This window comes from Periophthalmus magnuspinnatus, chromosome 5 (genome assembly GCF_009829125.3).
Source record: "Periophthalmus magnuspinnatus isolate fPerMag1 chromosome 5, fPerMag1.2.pri, whole genome shotgun sequence".
In the NCBI taxonomy this organism is placed as follows: Eukaryota; Metazoa; Chordata; class Actinopteri; order Gobiiformes; family Gobiidae; genus Periophthalmus; species Periophthalmus magnuspinnatus.
The window spans coordinates 17690043-17700388 of record NC_047130.1 but is presented as its reverse complement, the minus strand read 5'-3'; the positions used below and the strand labels follow the sequence as shown (position 1 = coordinate 17700388).

At 38.5% G+C, this 10346-nt stretch overlaps 1 protein-coding gene across 2 annotated transcripts in view; it reads right to left on the bottom strand.

Annotated features, from left to right (window-relative positions):
* Positions 1–588: 588 nt before the first annotated feature.
* LOC117371509 (LIM domain and actin-binding protein 1-like) overlaps positions 589–10346 on the bottom strand; it is a 35060-nt gene continuing 25302 nt past the window's right edge. The window contains exons 6-11 of one of the 2 annotated variants that reach the window (XM_055221864.1): positions 9730–9781; positions 9033–9103; positions 6726–6783; positions 5638–5669; positions 4700–4830; positions 589–3870 (exon numbers count right to left, since the gene is read on the bottom strand). In XM_055221864.1, the coding sequence (XP_055077839.1) occupies positions 2970–3870; positions 4700–4830; positions 5638–5669; positions 6726–6783; positions 9033–9103; positions 9730–9781 (1245 nt within the window). In that variant the 3' untranslated portion in view covers positions 589–2969. Of the gene's footprint in view, positions 3871–4699; positions 4831–5637; positions 5670–6725; positions 6784–9032; positions 9107–9729; positions 9782–10346 lie in introns of both variants that reach the window. The other variant, XM_033967209.2, reaches the window with a different exon arrangement.

The following is a 10346-nucleotide window of genomic DNA, read 5'->3' as shown; positions in this document are numbered from 1 at the left end:
GGACAGTTAAGTCTTTGTTATGTTTTGTTATGTATATTTACAGCAAAAAACACAGTACCCAGTTTACTTCCACTACAGTGCAATTCAAAGTGGTTGTTTTGTTACAATTTTCAAAACAAAATCATCAAATTGATCTATTCTTCCTTCTTTAGCTAATACCATTATTTCTACTCGAGTAATATTATTTTCATGTGTCAAATATTAGTTGGTTTTGAAATGCTCCTCGATTACTCCTCGAACTTTTCTCATTTCACAAAGTGACTTTGCATCATGTTTACAAAGTGATTTCAAATGGGCAGTGGACAGTTAGACGCTGGAGCTGGACCTTTGAAAAAATGTTTGTAAATGGTTTAAACGAATAAAGTAGCATAAGTCGGTTTGTGGTTTAAGATATAGATTTGAGTTCATAAGGATGGATCTGATTAATGAGGACAGTGAATATATGGTGCAGAGGAAGCACAATGAACAGAGGATGCAGAGGAGATGATACAAACTTAAACTCAAACCATGAGTCTTGTTTATAATATTTAATATTTCCAGTTGTTTCCTGATATAAAGTTGAGGTTTATAAACAGCAGAGACAGAAGCTTCAGAGGTTTGTGATCAAAGTTTATCGTTAAAATGAAGAAATGAACCACACTCACACATCACAACAAGATCTGGATTAAACTACAACTAAATCTGGACTAGACCAGGACTAAACCAAAACGGAACAAGGACTAAACCAGGACCAAAGCAAGTATAAATCAGGACAGTGTGAATTCACCCAACCTCAACAAAAAAATGCATTTCTACACAGAACTTGGCCTCAAAGCTCCATTTTTTATAATCCTCAAAAGCTGATTCTTCAAGTCAAAAATCGGTCCATTGTTTATATTCTCACAAACAAACCAAAAAATAAAAATATGAGAAGTACACGGCAGATTAGGGCTGCAAGACTAATCATAATCATAATTATAATCATATCAAAAGTACAATTTGACTGGACACTGTTAGGAATAGGCCAACATTTTTTGAAGAACCATAATTTCCTCCAAAAACAACATATCCAGTCTTTCTCTGACTAAAAGTTGTAGTTTAGATCTGCACAAACGTTCTGAAATGTCCCTGTGTGTCAGATGCCCTCCCTTTGTGTGTCAGATGCCCTCCCTGTGTCTTCATTGGGTCTTTTTCTGCATAAAAACTCTACAAACATGTTCTGAAATATATGGGTTTCTTGTATTAGTTTGTCAGTTCTCTTGGTCCTGTTTAAAATGTAAACTTTAAACCATCGTCTTATAAAAACATAAATCATAAATATAATCACAATCATAACACTTATCAGAAAATTCACAATTAGATATTTTTCTCAGATTGTTCAGCCTCAGTGAGTTTTCTTTTATCAAGTCTTCCTTAAAGGCCCTGTACCCAACCTTTGTTTTCTTTGAGCAAAATATGTCTTTTGGAAGCTGTTGAGGTTAAAATAAGTCCGCTGTGTGCTGTTTGTATCTAATTATAAAGCTCTTCATTGTCCGGTAATCAGAAAGTGCAGTGTTAGCATGCTAGTTGTTGTTAGCATTGCTGTGATGTCAAACCTGGCCTCTGAAAGTGGTGAAACGTGCTTATAAACTCATCATGGTGAATAATTTGGATACTCTGAATGCTTAAGATGAATGGGGAGTAACTTTGGACCACTGCAAACAGTTTTTCATGTTTTTAAGACGGTAAAAATCAGGTACAGCGCATTTTTTTTCACATATTGGTAAATTATGTTGAGTTTGAATGATGCACTACAGATATACTTTGGTTACTTTTAGTCTTGCAGCCCTGGTCCTGGTTTAGTCCAAGTTTAGACCAGGTTTAAAGCAAAAACAGTACTCTAGATCTTTAAGACATATCGGTATGTTGTTTTTATCACAGTTTTCAAAAGGTTTTTCGATATAAAACAGGTTCAAATGGCTTTTTCATATGGACAAAAGTGAATGGCATAGTTTTAGACAGAGATAATTTCTTAAGTCTTATTTAAGTTCTGATTGACAAGTATAAAAGCTTCATTCATAAAATAATATAAAATTTACATAGTAGTAGATAGAGGCATTGTTTTCCCAGGCATTGACATAAGAACATTATAAAAAAAATAAGCCAAAATCAGGTCAGAGCCTCGACAGGAATGTGCAAATACAAAACATGGAAAAGTCTGTTAAATATTGATTAAATATTTTGACAAATTTTTAAAAGAAAAAAGACAAAAAAAAATCTGGAATGTTTGTTTTTTCCCCCTTAAAGATGCACTATGTAACTTTTAGAAGACCCACCACTTGCTTGTCTCCATGGATGCCATCGCTCTCCATGGAAGTTTCCACAGTATGGCATTAAACTTATCTACTTCACTTACTTACGCTGATTCAATTACAAGTATTTCCATTGTTCAAACACACATCGACAAACACGCTGTTGACAGCAAAATAAGTCTGCTGCGTACTATCTGCATCTGGCAGGTAATCAGGAAGTACACTGTTAGCATGCTAGTTGTTGTTAGCATTACTGTGACGGTAAAACTCCAGTCTGGTTTTAAAGGTATTTCTGTTGTTCAAACATAAACTGAAACACATGCATTCTTATAATGAGCCTGGTGTCGTCTCCATGGAGATAGACAAGTAAAATGCCACAACGTGCAAAATTCCAGGCAAAACAATAACATCTCCAAGGGAAAAGTTAAATAGTGCACCTTTAACTCAAAACTGTGTAAACCCGGATATAAAAAATACAATAAAAATGAATCTCTAATAGGACAATAACTTGCAAATTCCTCTAAAATTGAAAATTACATTATTGTGACTTTTTGGCTTTTAAATTCTGCAGAGGATATTTTTTTATGATAGAGTGAAACATAATGCTAATATTTACAACTTTTTATGCCAATTTGTGCAATTTAATCTTTGACATAACCTGGATCTGAAAAACTATGGCTTAACGTCGTGACTTTCCGACTACACCGTGTCGTCATCGTCGTACTCCTCGTCGTCGTAGTATCTGTTCCTCTTGATAATGTCTTCTGCGCTCATCTCTGGTTCTTCCTGAGAATTCTGCTCGGGTTCAGGCTGGACTTGGGACTGGACTTCCGGCTCCTCTTTGGGGCATTCCTGTGCTTCTTGCTTCTCCGTAATGGGAGTCAGGACCGGCTCTGGTTTTGGTTCTGGTTTGGTCTCCTCTTTCTCTTCCATAGACAGTCGCTCCTCCATCGATGCCCTCCATTCTTGTAAAGATTTAAGCGGTCTTCTTGGTTCTTTCTGCCTCGAAGTTATCGTACCCGACTCGGAATTTTTTAGCAGCGTGAATGGGCGGCTTCGCTCTTTCAAAGACGAGCTTCTTCTCAGACTTTTTAGCTCCGCCCTCTCTGTGCTCTGGAACGACGACACCGGTTCATCTTCGGGCGGCCATTTTTTAAAACTCTTCACAGATAACGCTGCTCCTCCTCCATCTCCTTCCTTCACTGGACTCAAGGGGGCGCCGTTTTCACCTTCCCCGGCTGGAGGTGGCCACGCGACATGCAAACGCCGACTCGGAATTGGCTTTTCGCTTGTTTTTTCCTTCGATTTTTGCGGCTGCTTCTCCAAAAGTTGTGTCAAATCAGTGACTTTGGCGATTGGGGAGTCTTCTACACTTGGGGTGGGGTCTGCGTTGGCGTTAACAGGACTTCGAGCCGGTTCTGGGCCTTCATTTTGGGTCGGTTTTGCTTCTTTCTCCTCCTCTCCCTCCACTTTGGGCTCCCATAGCTCCTTGTGTGGTCTATGTCCAAAGCCCTCGTCATAGTTTCCTTTGGACTTGAAGAGTTGGTTGAAATGAGGTTTGCAGTAGACGTTTCCATGGAGAGAGGCGTAGTTACTGAGACTGAGGACAAAACAATTATATATTTATAATTTATACTACAGCTATCCACTAGCGCTGTAACTACCCACTACAGTAATAGTCGACCAGTAAGCAATGTTTTTTTTTACTACTAGAGCAATCAAACTATTATTTCTACAATTTTTTTCAGATAAGGTTAAAATCATAGGCTGTATATATAAATGGTCATAGCAAACCTGCTAGCTCCTGCGTTCCAAATTGGAAGTGAGTATGGGCTTCCGGCTCTGGCACCAATTCCCTTTCTATTATAAAAATGTGTCCCCTCTCTCTGTAACTGCTGTTGTCAGACTCGTCATTTTGGTCTTAAAATGTTCGTATTAACCCGCTCATGATCCTGGGGTTTTATTTTGCTAATTTATCCGTAAATCAAGATATGATCATTAATAACAGATCAACTGAGGTTGATCTCGTTAGCATTAGCAACAGGTTTGATTGACAGCGTTGCTAAGCTCCTGCTCCCTGCTAAACCAGCCGTGTAGATGGGAAGAGGCGTTACCTTCAACAGCCTCGCTCCAGATTGGCTTTTTGGTTGCTATGATATTCCTATAACTGCTAGCCTCGATGAGCTTCATTTGACTGAAGCCGAACACTATGGGTGACGTCTCACTTGGTTCACTTCTTTATACAGTGTATGGCTGAAATATGGTGACTGAATGATGTTTGTGATTATCAGATTTCTCTTGTGCACGCAATTGTAAATGCTCACTTCCCATTTGGAATGAGGCAGCTAGAGGGTTAGCTATGTCCACTTATATAAAACAGTCTATGATGTAAACACACACAAAAAACAGATCTAATTATTGGGTTGTACCTGAGCCTGGCGCTGCAGTGACAGCATTTGAAGCAGCTCTTGTGGTAAACGTGCTGTAGAACGGCCAGTCTCTCCAGAGGATACACCGTCTTCACACAGGCATAACACGTCTCACGCTCCGGCAGCCGGAACTACAGCAACATGGACAAGAATTTATACTCTGCAGTGGCATCACGCTGGGAAGAGGGGTCTACATGCATGTCTATGGAGGAGTGTTCAGCAGTTACCATGGTGACACAATGCACACACTAGCAAACAATGCCCAAACAGTTTTTAGATGAAAACACAACATTTTTCAGAGCCTGTGATCAGTACGAGTGTTCATGGTTCTGTTTTAGGAGTGTGATTTTCAACAAAAACGTGACCGTGACTGTTGGCTAATGCTAGCTAGCATGTGACTGTAGTTTGACGTGTGAGACTTGTTTGGAACTACAACAGGCGAGCTGATTTACGTTCTAAGTCAGTTCTTTCTGGTCAGATTAAAGTCTAATGTGGGAGTATGGCGTCATCACATTGTATTACTTAAAACAGTCATAGGGATGTAACAATATCCAAGAATTCCAATTTAAAAGTGCGTAATAACAGTTACTTAGTCTGCACTGAAATGGAGCAAAGGATCATGTTCCCTTTGTTTTAGCTGCTGCATCAAAACAATGGATTTGAGCAAGAGTTTGTAATCCAATTTTTATTATAAGACATTTGACATTCAAAGTATTTAAGTTACTGTTACGTCCCTTGAAACCAAAAGCATCTACTTATCTGAAGTCACTGGCCATCGAGTCCAAGTGAAGTTTCCCAAGTCTTAGTCCATTTTATCAAGTCTCAAGTCCTCAAAATAGTGACTCAAGTCTGACTCGAGTCCCCACACACTCTGTATAAAAATAATATAATATTTAATACACCTGGTACTATGTAAATGACGTAGCAGTGTGACTCACTTTGGCGGTCTTAGGAGGGTCTCTCACTTCACCTGAAACACAAAATAAACAGGTTAAGTTTCTTCTCATTTGTGTAATAACCACAGACTGTATAAAGAAGAGGACTGAACGAGTGCAACGTCACCCACAGTGTTTGGCTCCAGTCAAATGAAGCTCATCGAGGCTAGAGCAGTTATAGGGGCCAATTTGGAGCCAAGTTCCATATTTGGAATTCCGACCACGAGTATCATAGCAACCAAAGAGCCAATCTGGAGCGAGGCTGTTGAAGGTAACGCGTCTTCCCACCGACACCACTGGTTTAGCAGGGAGCAGGAGCTTAGCAACGCTGTCAATAAAATCTGTTGCTAACGCTAACGGGAGCGACCTCGGGGAAAGAAGGTGCCTGATTTGTCTGTTATTAATGTTCATATCTTGATTTACAGACACAACAGTGAAATAAAAACCCCAGGATCATGTAGACTGGGTTATACGAACATTTTAAGACCAGAAATGTTTGTATTAACCCACAGCAGTTACAGAGAGGGGAGCTACAGTTTTTCAACAGAAAGTGAATTGAAGCCAGAGTCAATGGAGCCGGATGTGCGCTCATGTTCACTTCCTACTTGGAACACAGTGGCTAGCAGGTTAGCTATGCCCGTTTACATTTACAGTCTATAGTAAGAGCGTACAATAGATACAAGATCATGTAAAGTTAAGATTGTATATTAACATTTCTTCATATGAGATTTTCTGATTTATTTGAGGTTCTAGTCCGTGTTTAGTCCGTGCTTAGTCTGGGTTTAGTCTGGGTTTTTGACCAAGTTTAGACCTTTCCTAAGTCATCATTTAATCACTGTCTAGTCTTAGCTTGGATTAGCAATAATGTTTAGACTTGGTTTAGTTCTGATTTAGTCCTAGTCTTTTTAAGTTCTTGGTTTAGTCCTGGTTTAGTCCTGATTTAGTCCTGGTCTGTTTTAGTTCTGGTCTGCTTAGTCCTGATCCCCACCCATCTTTCCTTATTAAAACCAAGCACTTTTAAACTCAAATACTTTCCAAAAAGTTTCCAAATATATTTTTTTCTCTGCAGTAAAGTTAAAACTGCCTCTCACCATTGACCTTCTCGCCGTTGCACTCAGGAGCTGATGTTTTTGGAGCCAGAGTTTCGCCCTGATTCAAAACACAAAGAGAATGCCAAAACAACATTACATACAGTTACATTGAGTTCGTTTCTATTTAAAGAAAACACAGGAAGGAACCAATTACAGCAGAATGAATGTGAACAATGAGGCTGAGGTAATGTGCCAGCCCTCGTCCAGATAATGAACATTAATCAAGTGTGTACAATATAATGGCACACTCGAAACCAACAGATTACTGCATGCATGTTTAAACAGGGCTCCACAGTGAAGAATACAGGTCTCATTTTGTGTATAAGTACCAAAGATTTAAAATGTAATGTTGACCCATTCATTGTTTCATTTTCCTGTGAAGAAAATGTACTTTGAACCTAGTACCGTGTATGTTGACTGCAGATCTATGCTACCAGTCAAAGGTTTGGACACAGCCTCATATTCAATGTTTTTTCGTAAATGAAACAAAATTAAAAATCTCTTTCTGAAACTGTATAAATCACAAAGGTTTTATAAAAAATATTTTGCCAAATCTTGTGTTTTAAATGTGTTTTTTGGACTTAAAACAACCGTGCTTTGGAGATTAGTTAGCACGTAGCTGGTTAGCCTTCACAATGATAGCGTTTTTCCACCTTCAAGACGCTCAAAGCTGTTTATATCAAGGAACCACTCGCCCATTCACACACACATTCATACACCAGTGTACGCAGACAAAGGAGGTGAGGTGGGTTAAGTGTCTTGCCCAAGGACAAAACGAGAGCATTCATTTGTGGGAGCTGGAATCACACCAACAACCTTCGGATCAGTTGACAACCAATTGAGCTACTGTCGCTGTTTCTTTATGTTTACTAATTTCTACATTTTATACATATGGAAAACATCAAATATATGAAACAAGATGTATGGAATTATATAGTAAAGAGAAAAAGTTGTTGTTTTTTGTTTTCAAATTCCTCAAAGTATCCAGCCTTTGCTTTGCCAACAGCTGTAAACCCTTGTCCTCGTGAAATGGTTTTCACTTCACAGCTGTGCCACGTCAGGGTCAAGAGATGCCAAAAGTGTAAAGCAGGTTCAAAGCAAAGAGTAAAGGCTATTTGAAAAAATCTAAAATCAACAAGCTTGGAGTTATTTTGAGTATATTTTTGTTTACTATACAGTTGTCCCTCATTATATCGTGCTTCATCTTTCGTGGCCTGTTTCATGGATTTTTTGTGTGCAATTTTTCATGCTTTTTTACAGTGTATAAACGTGCATTGTGTTCTGTGTCCTGATTGGCTGAGGGACTGTAGACCATTGTCACTCACTCTCCTCTGTGCCATGTCTCCTGTACAGTACAGAATGTGTTCAAACAAATGTTGGATCGCAGTGTGACTCTGAAGTGCAGCATTTTTGCAAGTTTTCTCCACGACAAAACCCACAATGTCGATGAAACGTTCTGCACTGACAAAGGCACCTACGAAGATTTGAACTTTGAGAGAGTTTAAACAAGAGAGAAATGTGAGAAAATGTTAATGCCATCCATCCATCCATTTTCTTCCGCTTATCCGGGGCCAGGTCGCGGGGGCAGCTGTCTAAGCAGGGACTCCCAGACTTCCCTCACTAATGCCTGTCTGAGAAAAGTGTATAAAGTGTGTGGTGAGGGGTTTTACAGCTGCAAAACATATAGAATAATTGTAAAAAATAAAGCTGATTGCGTAACTCCCACGATAAACAAGGGACTACTGTATTCCGTATGTGTTCATTCATAGTTTTGATGCTTTCAGTGAGAATTTACAATGCCCAACTCTAACCTTTAACCTCTAACCTCAAACCCTAACATGGCCATGAAAACAAAGAAAAAACATAAACGAGAAAGTGTGTCCAAACTTCTGATTGATCGTGTATGCAGCTACTCGCATTGGGAATCTCATTAAAAAAAATTCAGTAGTTACAGTAATGCTAAAAATGCTAATAACAATCGTCACCACATATTAAAGAATAACCCATTGTAAAAGGCCTAACAAGTGCTTTTATTAAGTACTTAAAGAAATTAAGAAATAGGCAATATTAGTGTTATTATTTTGAGTAACTACATTCAGGTACAGTTAGTCAAAGGAAAATCAAACAGCTGTATGTTTGTTTTTCTATATTGCATCTTTAATTTAAATGCAAGTCAATGTAAAAGTATTCTAAGTACTCAGAATACAGCACTCTAATTGGCACATTTGAACGCAGGTATTCACTGTTCCATGACTAAATACATGCAAATATTCTTCCCATCACTCTGTAACTGTTGTTGTTACTCACGCTCTGCTTTGGTGCTTGTTTGGAGACTGCAGCCTGGTATTTGGCCATTTTCTCCCTCAGTTTAGAAGAATCTCCTATTAAAACCAACGACATCACAACAAGATGTGGTTCATTGGTTTTTCACATGATGAAGGGACAGTATTTCACACATAAACAAGCGTGGAAAAAGTAAAACACAACTGTAGCTATGTTTGTGATGAGAGAACATTATAAAACTCATTTTCATAATCTGTCTCCTTTAAAGGTCCTATATTACACAAACCGACTCCTGTGAGCTTTAAGCCATATTAGAATGTGGTTACCTCCTCAAAAACATACCTGGAGTTGTGTTTAAACCTTTATCATTAGTCTGTCTACATCTCTAAATCTCAAAATGCTCTGTTCCACTTTGTGATGTCATGAAGTGCTAGTTTTCAAGTTAGCAGCTACCTTTTAGTTTGTCATTTCCAGAGCTGAAATGATCCAGATGATTCTAGTGAAGGTGTATGGTGTATGGCTTCTTGTATTACCACATGATGACATCACAAGGTGGAACAGAGTGTCTTCTGTTTGAGAGAAGAGCTCAGCCTAAATATGCAGGTTTGTGTGTTAAACTTGTGTGAATGAAACAAAACACAACTCCAGGTCTGTCTGTGATGAGGAAACAACATTAGAACATAGATGTGAAAACGGGTCCTTTAAAGTGCAAAGTCTTTACCGCTGTGGTTCATGTCGTCGGACGAGGTGCTGCGTAGAGTCGTCCGTCCAGTCTGAAACAAAAACAAGAATCTATTAACGATCGTCAGAGAGAACAGCTTTTACGAAAATATTTTTAGACATTTGAATGATTTTTTCGTTTCTGTGTAGACGCCTGACAGAGCGACAGCTGCGTTGGAGAAAATGTTTTTAAGAACACTCCCACACACTGTCTCACTCATGGTTCACTTTTATTAAGACAACGTTTGAATCCGTCTATAGACATTTGAACCACCGGTAACAACTAAATATGTTCAGTTGGTTTTATTGGTTCAGTTCTGCCTGAATAAAAAACAACCAAGACAAAAATGTAAATGACTGAGTCAAATAGTCAAATAGTTTGTTATTTTCTATATTTTTAAAGTTGCAGTGTGTAACATTTCTAGTGGGAAGTCCATCCTCTGCTTAACATGTTATTGCGTTACCTGTAAAGTTCCATAAATGTCATTAAACTTATGTAACTAGAAAGTACTCAACTATAGGCTTTTTTAGAAAAATACTTTGCTGCTTGTCTTCATGTAGATAAGTTTAATGCCTTAGTGTGGAACATCGGTAAAATGGAAACAGCCACATTTTTAT